The sequence below is a fragment of the Callithrix jacchus genome, chromosome 10, assembly GCF_049354715.1.
Source record: "Callithrix jacchus isolate 240 chromosome 10, calJac240_pri, whole genome shotgun sequence".
In the NCBI taxonomy this organism is placed as follows: Eukaryota; Metazoa; Chordata; class Mammalia; order Primates; family Cebidae; genus Callithrix; species Callithrix jacchus.
Genome location: NC_133511.1, coordinates 125419649 through 125439201, shown reverse-complemented (window position 1 = coordinate 125439201; position 19553 = coordinate 125419649). Strand labels below are relative to the sequence as shown.

The 19553-nt window shown below is 41.5% G+C and overlaps 1 protein-coding gene across 50 annotated transcripts in view; it reads right to left on the bottom strand.

Annotated features, from left to right (window-relative positions):
- Window positions 1–19553, bottom strand: part of PPP6R3 (protein phosphatase 6 regulatory subunit 3) — a 146649-nt gene that overhangs the window by 52800 nt on the left and 74296 nt on the right. For all 50 annotated transcript variants that reach the window (XM_078341607.1, XM_078341620.1, XM_078341610.1 and 47 more), the window contains 4 exons: window positions 17745–17882; window positions 14848–14913; window positions 11820–11932; window positions 7866–7979 (listed from right to left, as the gene is read on the bottom strand). In XM_078341607.1, the coding sequence (XP_078197733.1) occupies window positions 7866–7979; window positions 11820–11932; window positions 14848–14913; window positions 17745–17882 (431 nt within the window). The remainder of the gene's footprint in view (window positions 1–7865; window positions 7980–11819; window positions 11933–14847; window positions 14914–17744; window positions 17883–19553) is intronic.

Sequence of the window (19553 nt, the reverse complement as noted above, 5' to 3'; positions counted from 1 at the left end):
CAGTCTGTTGATACGAAGATTTTTGAAGGATGAATGAGCATTGCATTCCCAAGACAAACCATACTTCATCATGATATATATTATCTTTACAATATACTGTCAGACTTGATTTGCTAAAATTTCCTGAATAATTTTACATTTCAGCTCTTGTAGCATCTTGTTACTTGCAGTCAACCCTCTGTACCCACAGGTTCTATATCCACTGACTCAGCCAACTGTAAATCAAAAGTATTCAGAGAAAGCTGGGCAAGGTGGTTCACCTAGTCCCAATAACTTAAGAGGCTGAGGCGGGAAGATCACTAGAGCCCAGGAGTTCAAGGCCAGCCTGGGCAACATAGTAAGACTGTATCTCTAAAAATACATGTATATATATTCGGGGTAAAAAAAACACCAAACAATTAAAAAAAAAATACAAATTTAAAATAATGAAAGAGCATAACATATATCATTTACACTGTATTAGTTCTAAGTAATCCAGAGATAATTTAAAGTATAGGGGAGGATATGTGTAAGTAATATGCAAATACCATGCCATTTACCTGAGACTTGAGCAACCACAGATTTTGGTATGCTTGGGAGTCCTAGAACCGATCCTCAGAAGATACAGAAGAACAACTATAGTTTTCATTCCTATGTTTTTGTGTACTTTAGTCTAGTTTCAAAGTGATGCTGGCTTTATAAAATGAGTTGGAAAGAGTTCACTCCTCTAGATTCTAACAGGGTTCTTCCATCTTTGTAGAATTCACTAATGGAGCCTATCTAGGCCAGGAGTTTTCTTTGTTGAAGGTTTACATATAAATTCAATTTCTTCAACTGATATGGGGCTGTTCATGCTACCTATTTCTTCTTAAGTGATCTTTGGCAATTATTTCCTCTAAGAAAGTTGTCCATCACATAAACTGCTGAGTCTGTTTAATGCATTGTTTAAACACATTCTTCTCTTATCATTCGTCTGAAGTCGACAGGAAACAGTGTTGAAGTCCACAGGACACAGTCACTCCCATTATTTGTAATTTATCTCTTTTCTACTTTTTTCTTAATCAGGATAGAAGTTTATTAATTTTAGTGATCTTTTCAAAGAACCAGCTTTCGGTTTCACTGATTTTCTCTATTGTTTTTATCATCTCAATTCCACTGACTTCTGCTCTGAATGTTATTTCTTTCCTTCTGCTTGCCTTGGGTTTAATCTGCCCTGTCTTTACTACTTTTGTAAGGTAGGAGCTTAGATTATTGACACACATTCTTTCTTCTTTTCTAATATAACCACTTAATGCTGTACACTTCCTTCTACTCCTTTAACTGTATTCCACAAATTCTAACAAGTCCTATTTCCATTATCAATTAGTTAAAATACTTTCTAATTTTCCTTATTTCCTCTATGACACTTGAATTATTCAGCAGTGTATTAATTTCCAAGTATCTGCGGCTATTTCAGACATATTTTTCCTTGATTTCTAGTTTAAACACAATATGGTCTAAATATAAACATTACATGATTTTTATTATTTTAAACCTGTTAAATTTGTTTTATGATGAGAAACTGGTTTTGTTATCAACAAAACATCTGTCTCCTCAAATTCGTATGCTGAAATCCTAACTCCCAATATGATGGTATTAGGAAATGGGGCCTCTGGGAGGTAATTACGTCATGAGGGTGGAACCCTCGGAAATGAAGCAAGCATTCTTACACGAAGAAACATAAAGTTTGCTTCCTTTCTCTCTCTGCCACGTGAAGACACATTAAGGTGGTGGCCATCTGAAAACCAGGAGGGAAGCCTTCACCAGACACTGGATCTGCCAGTGCCTTGATCTTGGACTTCTCAGTCTCTAGATCTGTAAGACCTGGTCTATGGCAATTTTTTATAGCAGCCTGAGCTAGGACACTCGGTAAGTTCCATGTATATCTGAAAGAACATGCATTCTGCTGCTGCTAGGGGAGTGTTCTACAAGTGCCAGTTGGGTTGAGTGAATTGCTAGTGTTAGGTCTTCTGCATTTTTTTTTTTTTTTTTTTTTTTTTTGAGACGGAATTTCGCTCTTGTTACCCAGGCTGCAGTGCAATGGCGCGATCTCGGCTCACCGCAACCTCCACCTCCTGGGTTCAGGCAATTCTGCCTCAGCCTCCTGAGTAGCTGGGATTACAGGCACACGCCACCATGCCCAGCTAATTTTTTGTATTTTTAGTAGAGATGGGATTTCACCATGTTGACCAGGATGGTCTCGATCTGTTGACCTCGTGATCCACCTGCCTCGGCCTCCCAAAGTGCTGGGATTACAGTCTTCTGCATTCTTAATGACTGTCTAAATGTTCTCTTGACTTCTATAATTTTAGATATACACAAAAACTGTGAAGACAGTACAGAGTTCCCATATAAGTGACAGTTTCTTTCCCCTTTAACACCTTCCGCTAGTATTGTACATGTCACAATTAATGAACCAATACTGATACATAAAACCCATACTTTACGTAGATATCCTTAGTTTTTCCGATAACGTCTTTTCTCTGTTCCAGATTTCCATCCAGGATACCCATTATATTTAGTTGTCGAGTCTCCTCAGACTCTTCTTGGCTGTAACAGACTTTGTTTTTACCTACCTTGACAGTTTTGAGTACTGGTCAGGTATTTTGCAGAATGTCCCTTTATTGGAACATTCTAGAGATTTTCTCACGGTTAGGGTTTTTTGAGAGGAAGACTATATGGGTAAAGTGTGATCTTCAATACATCATATCAAGAATACATACTGTCAACATAACATCACTGGCTGTTGGCTTTTTTTCTAGGACAGGGTTTTACTCTGTCATCCAGGTTGGGGTACAGTGGAGTAATCCCAGCTCACTGCAGCTCTGAACTCCTAGCTGAAGCGATCCTCTCACCTCAGTCGCCCAAACTGCTGGGGTCTCAGGAATGAGTCAACCAGCTTGGCTCTGGCAGTTAACTGAGTATCTGGCTGAGGTAGTGTCTGCCAGGTTTGTCCACCGTGAAGTCACATTTTTGATTCTCTTTTTTCCGTGCGGTCCTCTTTAGAAGGAAGTGCGTGCAGCCCACCACTTAAGGAGTAGAGAGTTCGATTCTACCTCCTGGAGGATGAAGTACCTAAGTAACCTATTTGGGACTCTACATGGGAAATCTGTCTCCTTTTACTCAGTATATGTGCATTTTATAATTTGGGCTTTAAAGCAAAATGACTATTATTCTAGCTCTGACCATTGGGAACTCTATTTAGTTGGCTCCAATGTCCCAATGACAGATACCATCATTTGGGGGCTTTCATTTTTTGTTTGAATTTTGAGGATTTCCTTGTTTTCTGCCACCATAAGTTGTTTCAGACTTATATGCTTCTTTCCCTGGTCACAGAACCAGATAATCCTCTGAGGAGCTCTGGTTCCTTTTATTGGAGAACCATCATAGAAACCAAGATTCTGGGCACTTGCATTTGTTCCTGGAGGCATGTCATTATTTCCAGGATTTCTAGCTCACAAGTATCTCTTTTTTTGGGTATGGGTAATTTCTAAGGTCCTGTGCTATCTCCTCAACTATGTCAACTAAGCCCAAAGGCATTCTTCATTTCTGCTGTTTTTCACTTCTAGCATTTCCATAGGCTCTTCCATCTCTCTAACATTCTTCCTCTATTCATATATTTCCACTTTTCCAACAAGTCTTTACCATAATCAAATTTAAATTATCTGACACTTCTAACATTTTTTAATCTAGTTCTGTTAATTGCTTTTTCCCTTGACAGTTTCTTGTTTTTTTTTTTTATCTTGTTTCTTGTAATTTTGGTTGATAGGTGGACATATTATATAAAATAGCAGAAACTGATATAGAGAGCATTTATATAGAATGAACATGTCTCCTTTCTAGGTTTTCAGTGTAGGGATTTGAGGCCGGGCGTGGTGGCTCATGCCTGTAATCCAAGGCGGGTGGATTACCTGAGGGCGGGAGTTCAAGACTAGCCTGACCAACACGGTGAAACCTTGTCTTAAAAAGAAAAAAAAAATACATACATATATATAAATTAAGTGTGGGGATTTGAATCAATCTAGTCATCTGCTGAGCTAGGTTTGGACTTTGTTGTTACTATAACTTCTCAAGGTACACTAAGGACTTCAAATCCATCTCAAGTTACTTGGTGTTTATGGCTAAGGCCAGTTTGCCAGGTGTCTCTCACTGCCCATCAGCTGAGGTCCTCTCTTTAACCTTGCTCTGGCGCTAGCCTTTCATCCACAGCGGTGCTGTTACTGGATCACGGAGAGGCCTGATGGAGAGGGAAAGGATGCAGGAATGCTCCTCTTTGTTCAACCTCAGTCTTATGCAGCTGACGTGTGCCTGGGTCTAGGGTTGGGGCCTTCTCAGTGATCCTGCCTTTACCCAGGTGGTAGGAGATTCTCTAATAGTCTGGATCCAGAATGTGTTCCCAATTCTACCACGGGATAGAGGACTTTTATTGCTAATGTGTACTCAGTGGCTTAAGAGTTTACTTCAGTAGGGACAAGAATAGAGAAGGATCCTGGAGGGATAGTGCGTAGTTCCCGGAAAGGCTGCTCCTCCATTCCCCAGGCCTAAACTACAATGAAAGCTTTCTCTGGTCTCTGCCCAGCCATTGATATTTCTTGTCCAGAGGGGCTTGGAAGTGTGTGTCTGGGACTATCAGGCTTTCCTTACTTTTTGACCTTTAAGATGCTTTGGAAGTTACAGGACCTACTGCTATTCTATGTATTTTAAATCACGCCTGAACTAAATTTTACTAAGATGAAGATACCATGTAAGAGACTGTACCTCAACTGCCCTAGTATAAGACCTTCAATATGTACTAACTTACCCTCTTCTCCTTATTTCTTGAGTTTTGTTAAAATAATCTGGAACTTCCTCCATTTTTCAATATTTGACTTACTTCAATTATTTATTCTTAGTATTATTATGAAGTTTAAATGTGAATTGTCACATCCCTACCCATTTCTTACCAATATATTCCCTTAAGTTCTTCATTCTTATTTTTCTGGTTGCCTTTAATAAAGTCTATCCTCAAGTAACTTTATCTCATCAACAGTACACAGATGAAACACTGAGTCCTTATATGCTAAAAAATATTTCCTTTGTCCTCACACATCAACAGAAATGGTTCAGGCTCAGAATCCTGCCCTCTGTTGTTCAGCATTTATTTAGCTTCATAAAGAAGAAAACCGGCAGTCTGACTGGCTTCACAGGTAGCCCATTTTTTTCTTATTCAATACTTCTAAGATTTATTCTTTATCCTCAAATTCAGAAATCTTATCAGTATAAAGCTAAGATCTTAGTCCTATTTTATTTTATTTTTTTGAGATGGAGTCTTGCTCTGTTGCCCAGGCTGGAGTGCAGTGGTGCAATCTCGACTCACTGCAACCTCCCCTTCCTGGGTTCAAGCGATTCTCATGCCTCGGCTTCCCAAGTAACTGAGATTACAGGCACGTACCACCATGCCCAGCTAATTTTTGTATTTTTAAGTAGAGACAGGGTTTCACCATGTTGGCCAGGCTGGTCTCAAACTCCTGACCTTAAGTGATCTGACTGCCTGAGCCTTGCAAAGCGCTGGGATTACAGGCGTGAGCCACGGCACCCAGCCCTGAGTCCTATTTTAAAATTTTAATGTTGCTGGGCACGGTGGCTCACGTCTGTAATCCCAGCACTTTGGGAGGCCAAGGTGGGTGGATCATGAGGTCAAGAGATCGAGACCATCCTGGGTCAACATGGCGAAACCCCGTCTCTACTAAAAATACAAAAAATTAGCTGGGCATGGTGGCGCGTGCCTGTAATCCCAGCTACTCGGGAGGCTGAGGCGGGAGAATTGCCTGAACCCAGGAGGCGGAGATTGCGGTGAGCGGAGATTGCGGTGAGCCGAGATCGCGCCATCGCACTCCAGTCTGGGTAACAAGAGCGAAACTCCATCTCAAAAAAGAAAACCAAACTTTAATCTTGCTTGGTATTTGGCAAACCTTTTCTGGTTTTAGAACAAGTTCCTTCTGGTGAGAAATTTCCCTTTATTCTTTCTTGTATTATTGTGCTGTATGTTTGCTCTTTAAGTTGTACATTTATGTGGTTTCTCACTGCCATATGCAAAAATTTATGCTGTTTTTCCCTCATTTATTACTCAAGTCATATGAACCCCAGAGCACCACCGAATGTGTTTTTAAACCATTTTTAAGAGATGATGCGACAATCTTGCAGAATGAGTAGCAAGAGAGTACTGTACTCCTGGGGCAGGAAGGTACTGCTTACATTATTTAAAATAGGATTTTCCTAGAAAGACACAGGTAGGCAAACAACCCCCAAACTACAACATACTTGAAGCAGTGCCACCACACTGCCCTTCCATTAATATTGACCAAAAGTTAGTCAAAGCAGCAAGAGAGATCGGGAACTGGGGAAGCAGGGGTTGGTTGGTAAGGTTGTCTTCACTGTTTTCCTAGAAACCAAAATTACACCGTTAAAAGTAAATCCAGAACCCTTGGACGGCTGATAAGACGTCCACTATCAATCACAGTAAATCCAGAACCCTTGGACGGTTGATAAGACGTCCACTATCAATCACAGTAAATCCAGAACCCTCGGACGGCTGATGAGACATCTACTATTAATCACAGTAAATCCAGAACCCTTGGTCGGCTGATAAGACGTCCACTGTCAATCACAGTAAATCCAGAATCCTCGGACAGCTGATGAGACATCCACCTATCAATCACAGTAAATCCAGAACCCTTGGATGGCTGAAGTCTCATGTGCTAAGGATAGACTCTGGCCCTTGTGTCCCTTGCTTAATGAATGAATATTGGGGTAAACAATACAAATTCCAATCTCTACATCACACAATCCTGGAAAACTTACACATATCTCTTCAGATACTCATGCTCTAAGAGCAGGTAGAAAACTATGATACAGAAATTTGCACAGGACATAAATTATAAAGAATAGCATGACACACAGTAAATGGCTAGTCCAGGGGTAGAAGGCCACACACGGGAAAGCACACTTGCTGATTTTTTTTTTTTTTTTTTTTGAGATGGCTTCTCACTCTGTTGCCCAAGCTGGAATGCAGTGGTGCAATCCTGGAATCAGTGCTACCTCCACCTCCTGGGTTCAGGCAATTCTTGTGCCTCAGCCTCCTGAGTAGCTGGGACTACAGGCGTGTGCCACTATGCCCAGCTAAGTTTTTTTTTAATTATTGGTAGAAACGGGGTTTCACCATCTTGCCAGGCTGGTCTAGAAATCCTGAACTCGTGATCCACCCACTTGGCCTCCCAAAGTACTGGGATTATGGGCATGAGCCACCGCGCCCAGCCTATTTCTGATTATAAAACATGTAGCAGAAATTTGTCCATAAGAGCTCAGGCCATCTGCCCATGCATTTTAAGACAGCCTCATGACCTGCAGTGCCCTCAAATGTGAAACCCAAGAAAATACCACCTGAAGGCCCAAGTATCTGTAGAAAGAAATCACAAGATAGAAAGACTTTGGAATGACCAGGAGAGCTACCCACTGACCAAGACACCTATTTTCAATTACCATGAATAAGAAATAAGCCTCTGTCTTTGAGCCATTATACATGTTTTTATTATAGCAGCATTTTCCTAACTACTTCCAAAAAAAAAAAAAAAAATACGACTAGAGTCTAAATACTGCCAATAAATCAAGTCACCAAACCATAGTTTTCAAATGCATCCCTCTATGTGGTATTCTTATAAGACTAGGCTACGGTTTATATAGAAGAGTCAGCACCTGAAATTCAAGGGTACACTATTACAGGTTATCCGCCAAGAACTTAACTCTAAATTAAAAAAAAATCTGAAAGCAAAACAATATGGTTCATTTTGTAAGATATAAGAAAAGCTTACGTTGGTCGTCGTGTCTCAAGTAAAGTCAGCAGTATCTGGATTGCACTAACTATGGCTGATTCATTTTTCTCCTTGTGGAAAATATTTGATAGAAGCTGCTCTATAATTTCTTGCCTAGGGAAACAAATCAATAATCACTAACTGCATCACTTAACACCAACAACTTCAGAGAAAAACATGATGGCACATGACAAGCGTCACTGAAGAGTTCAATCACACATGGGCATATTTGTTTTACTGTTTCTTCTATATACTTATTAAAGTAGGCAATTGATCTCATTTATAAATCACACACACACACACACACACACACACACACACACACACTCCTATCTCTTTCCCTCAGCAAAATAACCTGGGCCATGCTGTCTTGCCAAATTCTGTTGAGAGCCAACAGAATCTCAAGACCAAGTCACCTTCTACTCAGACCAAGACTCTGATGATGATGATGGCTGGGGCTGAGGATGGCAAGAAGACAGAACCTTCTGCCCTCACGAAAGAAGGGAAAACGTTCAGAAAGGCTAATTAGAACCCATTAATGTTTTCCCACAAAGGCATAAATGTGTAATTAGCAAAGATCTAAAACAGAAAAAAGAAAACATCGGTTATTGCATTTTACTCTACAAATAAAATTTGAAAATGCAAAATAAAATGGCAGCAATGAAATAAATGTAACTAAATTAAATGTCCAAAAAGCATTCTCTGTAGGCTCTTTCCATTAAACTTCTATATACATAATAAGAACACAACTAACATACACCAGTTCCTTGGTTTTATGTGGGTATTCTCAAGGAAGACCTCAGTTTCTTAGCCTCTCAGTAACTTTCGGAATCATGTGAATTAAGAATCTCCCCTACAGTGTGACATGCAGCTGGGCGGTCCGTGGTATAGCTGTGTTCAGTGTTGAGTACACCAGTTCCTTAACCACCTCTTGCCAACCTAGGGCAGCAAGTAGGAGAGAATCTCTATTATGGGGAAACAAAACTAGAATCTACTTGAGAGGGTATCCTTGCAGGAAGAGGTTTTTCAAGTACTCCCAGATCGGCACTAAATTGCCTGGGAGACTGTTCACCAAAAGAGTACTATAAAAGTCACTTAACACAGAGCAGTCTATAGACTAAATATCAGGTTTGGAAATGAGCTCCAGAAAACAGACAATCTCTTACAAAAAATATGTTTTCCTTCAAACAGCAGCCCAGCCTCGCCCCAGGTAGAGGGGTAGTGACAGCAAGTGACTGTAGCTGTCTACATTCTCTTCATTCAGTCATGGCACTCATAATCATCAGAGGGCACTGTCACACTTTTGTCAATACAGATGTCTGAAGGGAACGGCTAACAGACGCCCTAGCCATTTCACCGCTGTATCAAATTGGAAGTCTACTGCATCCATGCAAGAATCTACTAATAGACAAGAAAACATAACAACCAGCAAAAACCTGATAGTCAAAATAGGTTACCACAACAGCTGTGTCATAGTGTTAGCCTTACCTAAACACACAAATATCTCCAAACCCAGAAGAAGTAATAAACCAAAGGGCTGAAGCTCACCAACCAGAATAAAAGGAACACCTTCACATTCTCTCAATAAAAAGGTATTTAATACATGCGAGAAAATATATTTACTTTCACATTTTAAAAAACAGCAGTTTCTGGATAGACGCCATAAAATTCATGCCATGAGCTGTTACATGCATGAAGCCATCCAGGTTCTTTATCCACGCCGTTAGGACAATGGTTCAATTTTTTTTTTTTAATATGAATGGCCACAGGAAAACTTCACTTATAAAAAACCAACTGGCTCAAATGGGATCAAACCCAGCTTGTTCTAAGGTCATTAGTTTCAAGAATTCAGATACAGAGCCTATTCTAACATAACTATTTCTAAAAAATTTTTGAACTTCAAAATTTTCCAGTCACTAAATAAAATGCACTCTATTTAGGCTCAGATTGCTTCCCAGTATTCATTAGTTAACAAACACGTCAGTCTACTTTCTGAGATTTGTTGGTACCACTACCACTCTTTAGCATCTTCTTTAACCTTAGCTCATTTCCAATTTTTCCATATGTGTTAATCTGCACTTAACATTTACACATATGACATTCATATATACAGTGGAGTCCACACGTGGGTTACTTGACATCACAATATAGAGCTCGGTAAGTTACATGTACATTACGTATTGCCAGTACATTAATAATATATCATTATCAAATCACCATAATTTATCAAATATATAGATATTACATCTCACATAATATATCAAATATATACAGATGCTATCATGACTAATAAGTTTACTAAAATAGAAATATTTTTCTCACTGTGTTGTCTGAATCGACAAACACTAAAAGATATGGGGTGTGTCAAATATGGTTGTTTCTCATTCTCAAGCAGACTGTGGGAAGCACTATTATAGATTTTCTTTCCATTGCTAAATTCAATGGAGGTTTTACTTGGCAACAGGGCCACTGATTTATCAGGTCCATGTATTTGAATACATTTATTCCAACTAATTTAATGATGTAAATTCTAGGCATTTACCTATCTTCATCCCAGAAATTACAGTCACCTGATCTAGGACTAAAACACAGCTTGAAATATAAAAGCTAGTGCACACACGGGCTCTGACGGCTAGGTTACACGCTGGGTCCAAATAAAACTGTGTGTATGGAGGGCTTGGAGCGGCACTGAAGAACCCAGATATTCGGGGAAGCTGCACTGTCTACTATGGGAGCCATTCACTACATGTGGCTATCAAGCACCCAAAATTTAACTTGTCTGACTGGGATGTTCTCCAAGACTTTGGACAAAAACATTTGAAATCACATGTGACTTTGATTCTATTTCTACTGGGCAGCCCTGTAGTGAGCCATATGAAACTGCTGATATTCAACATTTTTAATCTACTAAAATGGCAATTTTACAAGGTCCAACCTAATTAACACCACAATTAGTATTTGAATGTGGGGTGTCTTACATGTTTTAAAGGAGTACATATGCCCTAATGCCAAGAACTACTAGGTGTCATTTTACTCAGAAGCTGGCACTCTTTTGTAGCTTTCCTACTTCAGAGAAATCAGCTCCTTCATATTCTACAATACCTGCTAGGAAAACACAACTCCACTTCTCAAAGACAGAGTTTCGGACAAGTTACCTTGTCTGTAATTTATTCTTTGCCTGTCTTACATGTGCCAAGGAAATAAGACAACACTTAATTTTAATAAAAGGCATTGGTAGTTAATCCCAAAGATGCAAAAAGAGCCTCAATATACAGCAGGAATAAAACAGATCAACAAAAGCATTAAAAAAAAATAGAAGTAAACTGAAGCAAGACTGCCATTAGTACTTAACAACGCTAGCTGTACGCACACTTTCCAATTATTCTTCCATAGTGTGGAGAGGCCTGATTACTCTCTACTAAATTAATTTTCAGCTGTTTGAATGCAGACCAAATGCATGCCCATGTTTCTGAAAACATGCGAATCTAGAAAAAATAGCACCCCATCCCCAAGCTATCTTCTATGTAAACATGAAATAACTGTCCCCAATCAGCTGCAAAGATACGATAAACCCTTAAAGATCATCTGACAAAAGCTGCTGACTAAAATGCACAATATTAATACTTACACAAGACTATTCTTCATCAAAAGACCCTTGGAAGCAGTGACTATAGTTATTTCTAAATGACTACCACATCTTATGTTAACTCTAAAGAACTCCATTGTACAAATAATTGGAAAACTCAAAGTCTAGATATAAATGTCGTTTATCTTCTTACCCTACCAAACTTCTACTGAGATAAGAGAAGCAGGTTTCCCTACCTGCTCACCCAGCCAAGGTCATTTTCCAGCGACGTGACTCCCACATAGGGAACACTTACCACTCACTCACAATGGTAACACATCAAACAGCATCAATATGAAAGAAGAACAAGAACAGAGTTTTACACATACTTTTCTAGAGTGGCAAGCAGGGGGTCGGGCTCTGTGCTGTTCTGAATTTGTAACATCTGGTCTCTGCTCAGGCGAACAATTTCACAAAGTGACTGTGATGCATTTGAATGTCGCTAAAGGAAAAAAGTACAATTTTAACTGTAAAACATGTTAGAAGTTAAATTTATAATTAAAAAATGAAAGGGAAAGTCATTTAAGAAAAACACAAATTAACACTGGCCATAAGCTTCAGTGAACAAAAGGTGAAGGCCAAGGGAGATCACATCATGAGTATTTTATTTTGTCAAGTAAATGAGCTTTATCATAGTGCACAGTGCATTATTACTATGTGCAGGGAGGTGTCATCAAAGTTCTGATGAGGAACAATTTCTAAAATTAAACAGGTGGGAAAAAATACAGATTGACCATCCCAGATCCAAAATGCTCCAAAATTTAAAACATGCATACTCAAAAGAAATACTCATTGGAACATTTCAGATTTCTAGATCCAGGATGCCCAACCAGTACAATGCAAATACAAGTCTTCCAAAATCTGAAAAAAAAACTGAAATCCAAAATACCTCTGGTTCCAAGCATTTCAGATAAGAAATATTCAACCAAAATACACTCTTATCAGCATATTTTTTTGGATTAAGAAAAAGTAAAAGCAAATATAACTTTGTGGAAAATACCAGTGGGTAAGAAATATTAAGCCTTGTCTCAGTGCACAGTGCATTGACCTTACAGGAAAGTGCTAAAAATCTCGGCACCCAAATACACTTTATTCTGTGGGATGAGAAACTGCGCATAACTCAAAGACTGAGCAATCTGCTCCCAATACAGGCAGAACACTGATGTTCTAGAAGAGAGGACAACACAGATAGGATAACCAAAGCCACAGACTACGATCGGTTTACTTTTTAAATGGAAGTCATCACTTAACACAAACAGCAGTACCAACAGGACTGTTCAAAAGGCAAAACCAACTTTCCCGTGAGTCACGCGGAGAAGGCCCTGATGCCTACAGTGTGGTGTCCTCTCAAAACTTGCTGCAGAATTGGACCTCTCCATTATTGATTTCTCCTGGGCCCTTCAGACAGGCCCTACTGAGCAATCCTCTTTCTAGCCCACAGGGCAGTAAGTTCCTCTACTCAAGAATGTGGACCTGAGGCTGAACCTGGGGCCAGACGCAGTGGCTAAAGCCTGTAATCCCAGCACTTTGGGAGGCCGAGGCAGGTGGATCACGAGGTCAGAGTTTGACCAACCTGGCCAACATGGTGAAACCCCGTCCCTACTAAAAATACAAAAACTCAGCCAGAAGTGGTGGCATGCATCTGTAATCCCAGCTACTCGGAAGACTGAGGCAGGAGAATTGCTTCAACCGGGGAGGTGGAGGTTGCAGAGCCGAGACTGTGCCACTGCACTCCAGCCTGGGTTTGAGTGAGACTCTGTCTCAAGAAAAGAGAAAAAAAAAAAAAAAGAACATGAACCTAGTAAGGAGTGGGCCTCATTCTCAGAAACTCCTCTCTCTAAATGGGGCAGGCCACACTCCTGTCATGGCTCTCCACAGCCTGAACAGGCCAGGCCACACTGTCCTCACAGGGAACACGCTCCTAGAACCAGACTCCCCCACCCACAGGAGGAGGACTTATCACCCCAGCTAGGTTGAGAGCACCTAAGGCAGGGGCTCCCACATTCCCAGTCCATGTCTGCACTGGTTGTGTTCACAGTGTCAATTCTGCTAACAGTACAACAACTACTGCAAGGGAGCATACCTCGCATTCTCCCAAGGAAGGACAATGGGGAAGTGACAGTCCCTTCAATAAAGCCCAGGTACCAAACGTTTCTGAATGGATCAGAGTGCAAGGGCTTAGATCTACAATCACAGAAAAAGTATAATCTTTGTGGGGGACAGGAGCCTCTACTGCATGCCTCTTCCTGCATGGCTCCTCTGTGGTGCTCACGCCCCCATCTAACCTGCACCCGAGAGGCACACAAGGAAGTCCCCTGGCTTCAGGACAAACCTTGAATTGCCCTTAAACCAACCTCTTTGTAGCTATTAGGCTGAAGCACATGGAACTGTCACATCTGTAGGTAAAAAGAAATGACTGCTGTCAATTTTACATAGCATGGCCTGATACTTAAGATGGTAATCTTACAGATCTCTTCTAGAGAGATGCACCCACTGGTCCCAACAGGCATCCCCTCAGCAAACTCCAAATCTAGCTTCAGTCCTATAGTCAAGTCAACCTTTAGCACTGAGGACAAAGGCCAAACCTGTCAGAGTTTCACGGCCAGGGCCAGGAAGTCCAACTACAAAGTTACTGTAGGGGTTCAGCAGTGACCAGCATCCCACTTTACTGCCTGCAAAGCTGTAACCAGACTGGATAAAACACGCAAATGTGGCCACATCAACTGGGCAACAGATGGGCAGAAAAGTTAAAAGGAAATAGAGACAGAAAGCAAAACATGGGTTAAAAGAGGAAAAAGGAGGCCAGGCGCAGTGGCTCATGAGGTCAGGAGTTCGAGATCAGCCTGGCCAAGACTGTGAAACCCCCGTCTCTACTAAAATTACAAAAATTAGCCAGGCATGGTGGCGAGTGCCTGTAATCCCCAGCTACCTGGGAGGCTGAGGCAGGAAAATCGCTTGAACCTGGGAGGCAGAGGTTGCAGCGAGCCAAGATCGCACACCGAACTCCCGTCTGGGGGGCGACACAGCCAGACTCCTTCACAAAAAAAAAGGAGGGGGTAGTAAAAAGGAGCATGAACAAAGGAGGTTTGTAACAAAAGCCAGCTGGTTCAGCATGAAATCCTCGCTCTGGAAGGAGACGGTGCTATAACAAGGGCCTGCTGTTGTACATTTCCAGAGATTTTCTGGGTATTGGCAAAATATAATTTTGTTTAGAAAACTATCCACTTCAAGAATACCAGATTGCTGCTCTTCTCCCTGCACGCTCTGACCACACTCACATTTAATGTTAAGTATGCTCTGTGCCCAATAAACAGTTCTTTTTTCTAATCAAGTTTAAAGTCATGCAAATGAACTTACGTCTTCTTCTTGCGATGGATGAACTATTTCCACAAGCCTCTGGATAATTTTCTCCTCATTTAACCACTGTAAAACACATTGTAGAAGTAATCATAGCAACGAGTGGCTCTTGTTCAAGCCCCAATGTAGATTAACATACTTGGAAATATCCATCACATTTTAAGTAGAATGTTACAGGTTTCTCTGGACTTTGAACACTACAGAAAATTAAAAGTCCCCCAAGGAAAATGCCAGTGAATATATTATTTTAACAATGGCCAACAGTACCAACAACTCCCCAAATTACAATACCCACACACTAAAATTCTATATATCAGCTTCTTAGCCATGAGGTTACTCCCAAACATTTAGGACTAAAAGAGTCTGTAGGCTGGTTCTCAAGAAGGGAGGGCAGGGAGATTAAGAAGGATGCAATGTATACATTTCTGTAAGAGCACGTTCACTCTGAGCTTCAGAAAGATTGAGAAGAGCAATATTCAGCATCAAGTTTCTGGGCTAAGATAAAACACAGGATGAACAAAAAGGACTTTTAGATTACAAAACCAAACCCACTGCAAGAAATGTGGGAGCGGGGGGAAGCACAGAGGCAGAGTTTATCCACCCTGTCATGTGCTGGCAAAGAGCTATGGCCATCTCCTTTTAATCCGTATATGAAATGCTAAAGTGAGAATGAGAACATGAAAGGGATTCAAATTCAGAAAAAAATAAAGGAAAAATCATCTGGCTTAACACTAGTGCTGTAGGAAACTGAAACACCATCATCAACAAGGGAGCTCACTACCTAGAGAAGACACCACCCTTCCTCTGCTCAGAAAAAGTCCAAAAGGCTAAAGCAGACTAGGGCAGGCAGTGGGGGCAGAAATCAAACACAATTTGCTTAAGAAACAGAGAAGAAACCCTGACACTGTCTCTGGCTGCTCGACGAAAACACCAATTAAAGGAAAATGTGAAGCTATTAGGCAGGCACCACAGAGGTAGCGGCCCAACTTTATATTTTAACATCTGTTTTTAGTGCACACAAATTTTCCGAGAACCGTGTTCAAATGCATATTCTGATTCAGTAGGCCTGGGTAAGACCTGAGACTACAGACGTCTAACAAGCTCATAAGTGATGTCTGGGACCACTCTGAGTAACACTGTCCTGAAACGAAGAAGAGTAAAAACCTGTGTGAGGGTGGGGCACTCCTGATCACTACAGGAGAAACCACGGTGAACCAGTCAGGCCCAGACCTCTACTGTCGCCACAGCTATTCACAGGCACCTACATTCCAAGCCCACTTCCATCCCGACTGTGGATGTGCAAAATCAAAGACAGACATTTAGGGGTCTGTGACAACCTTTCCCCTGCCTACACCTTTACCAACCTATCACTCGCTCTCTCCAGAAACACACTGATTCCTTTGGAAACCAGACGGATCCTAAACGTCAACCCAGAAGCAACCGGAGGAATAAACTGGTTCCAGCAAACCATTCTGAATAAATTTCTCCCTGTGATAATCTTAATATAAAGGTGACAACCCCCTCCCTGTCTTCCCCAGAATCCTCAACCTCTTTTGAGAAAGACACATTTACAAAGACATAGCCAAAAGGAAACAGGTGTCCCAATTTAAGGTCCCTGCCCACAGACAAGTCCCAGGACACTAACTAGATACACCTAGCTGGTTTACTCACAGTGATCAGACTGCCTGGGTCACCAACAAATCCAGCACTGACCCCATCACATAAATGCATGCCTGGCACACCTGCCTACCTCAGGAACATGCCCTGCCTTGGGCTCCATCTGAAAGACCTTTCTCCTCATAGGCCCTCCTGTCTCTCCTTCTAGTCCTTTAGGTCTTTAATAATAATTAGCATTTCCAAAGAAATGAGTAAGTTCTAAGGTTGCAGGATTAGTATTCAAGACAGATGGACTGAAGTATGGTTCTGGAAAGCTTCTGAGAAAGAAAAGAAAGGGAGAGGGGGGCCAGGCGCAGTGGCTCACATCTGTAATCCCAGCACTTTGGGAGGCCAAGACAGGCGGATCACTTGAGGTCCAAGTTCGAGACCATCCTGGCAAACATGGTGAAACTCTGTCTCTACTAAAATATACAAAAATTAGCCAGGCATGGTGGCAGGCACCTGTAATCCCAGCTACTCAGGAGACTGAGACAGGAGAATTGCCTAAACCCAGGAGGTGGAGGTTGCAGTAAGCCGAGACTGCACCACTGCACTCCAGCCTGGGTGACAGAGGAAGACTCCATCTCAAAAAAGGGATCGGGGAAGGGAAGACAAGAGAAGGCAGAGATGGGAGCCTGGGATAAACCTTTTCAAGTCACTCACACTATCCCCTCTTCCCACCCAAATTCCACCTAAGACATCTATTCAAAATATGTCCTTTTGAAAGTCAACTGTTCTCCATCTTATCCTCTGCTCCTAGGTACCCATGAGAGGAGAATTACTTCTGAAGCCTGAATCCCTGGATATACTGACACCTCTCTGTTTTGACCTCCAGAGTAGCCCTGAAGAGTATGGCTTCATAACATACTCAAATGGGACTCAGAGCTCCCAACTTTCTCATTTCTGCTATTACCACCAGGACCGGCTTTAAGACAAATGCTCAACCCATAAAGTCTCGCCACCCCCACAAAAAGCAAACCAGCAAAAAGGAAAAAACACTCAACAAAACATTCCGCACACCTAGGGATGTGCCCATCCGAAATTCTAGTTCTGCAAAATCTGGATCTCTTCCTATCTTAGAACAACCTTTCTTCCCCACCCTGCTTCCTGCTTCCTGCCCCCCAGACAACCCTCTGCTACCAACCCTAACCCCATGCAATCCCTCCCAGCACATAGCAGCCTGCTGGGCTCACACACCAGCACCCTAGCCCCAGTCAACAGCAGGTCAGAATTCTACTCACATTCAGCACATCTTGCCTGGGCTGTGGAGGCTCAATACACGTCAGGAGCCTGAGCAACAAATCCATGATAGCAGAAGTTCCTATGTGCTTTATAATAAGGTCTACAAAATCACGCTTCTTCTTTAAGAAATCCACAATCTAGAGAAGAACAGATCAGAAACTGAAAGGCATGTAACTTGGAAACTGTAAACTTTACCTTTTAAGTCCCGACTCCCCCTCATCCAAATTCCACCACTACTTTAGGCTGAGAAATGGTAAATGCTGAATTAGCAACAAGATGGGCTGACAGTTACAATTTTCAAAACTTCTTGGAAAAATATCCCCTAAATTAACACATGTCCATTAATACAAATACAACTTAACAGAATCTTTAATTTCTATTCACTTTCATTATTCATTCGCAAATAATGGGGGATCAAAAATTTAATATGCCTATAAAGAGCAAGAGAATATACCATTTTATAGTTTATGAACATAAAGCAAGTCTGTTAGATTTGGCACTAAAATTAGGAATATTCAAAATTCTAATTGTACTCTAGCAAGTAAAAGAAAAAAATTTCAAAACAAAGATTTCTCCTCCAGTCAAAGTAATTAACTCACCTGGCCACACAAACATGGCTTTTGAAGTTGACTTCACCAGTTCACTCAATTAGCTTAAGCACAAGAAGGGCAGCTGGTGGAGAGGCAGAGAGCTACCCTGAAGGAACACGAGAATGGCCACAGAAATCAGGCCCCTGTCGCTGGTCTCTTCTGCACCGGGAGACCAGGGAGATGACTCTATCCTATGCAGCCCCGTATCCCTGCAGCCTTGTTGCCTCTGCCTCAGTCCATGTGCATGTGTCTTCTATTCCCAAACCCTCCTCGAGTCCCAGGGGGAGAGTGGCAGCTGCTGTAACAGGATCTCACTGAAATTTCTCAAAAGCCCTGGGAGGTGGGGGGTTGAGTAACTCACCCCACTCCCCACCGCCACCCCATCAGAGATGAGGAAACTAAGTATCTTCCAGAGCTAAAAGGTGGCTGCCTGGGATATAAACTTGGATCTGTATGCCACAAAAGCCACAATCTTTCCATAATGCCACATGAAGTCTAACAGCCAAAGATGACAACTCAAACTGCTTCATACAATTAGGTATAAATACAAGAGTAACCAACACACATTGCTTCTGTACACAATGAGGTCAAGCATTATGATATAAAGCTTTAAGAAATGACAAATAATTCACTTACAATTGAGTCCCACAACAGTTTTTAAAAGGACAGTAGAGGAGAAAGGACGAAAAGAGTCACATGTGACCAAAATATTCCACAATTCACTTCCAGAAACACCGAACTTGGAGCCCAAAGGAACAAACCCCAGCTAGCGCTGTGGACTGTACAGTACGGACAACAGGGACCTGTGGCCCCGATGGTACCGCTGGGGTGCTGACTCATGCAGCACTGAAGATGCGCCACCATGACTTCCCGTTTCATGAGTAAACAAATGCCTTTATTGCTTAAGCCAGCTGAGTCTCGGTTTTTGTCCTCACTTACAGTTGCATGTACCCCTACTAATATTATCACATAACAGAAAACCTTTATTTACACTCCTAATTCGCAAAAAATAGAGAAGTGCCAGGTTTGACCTTAAGCCACAGACACTGAATCCTCTCTTACTATCATTCATACAGTCCTGACAGGGACGTGTAACAAGCAACAGGCCAAGGGGCTCTTGTCTCAGAATATAACTGGCAAGTGCTGTCATCTCTACACAGACAGAATGTCAGACTCTGGGGTCTAACACAAATTCTCGAGGCCCTGGAGAGTGTTAAG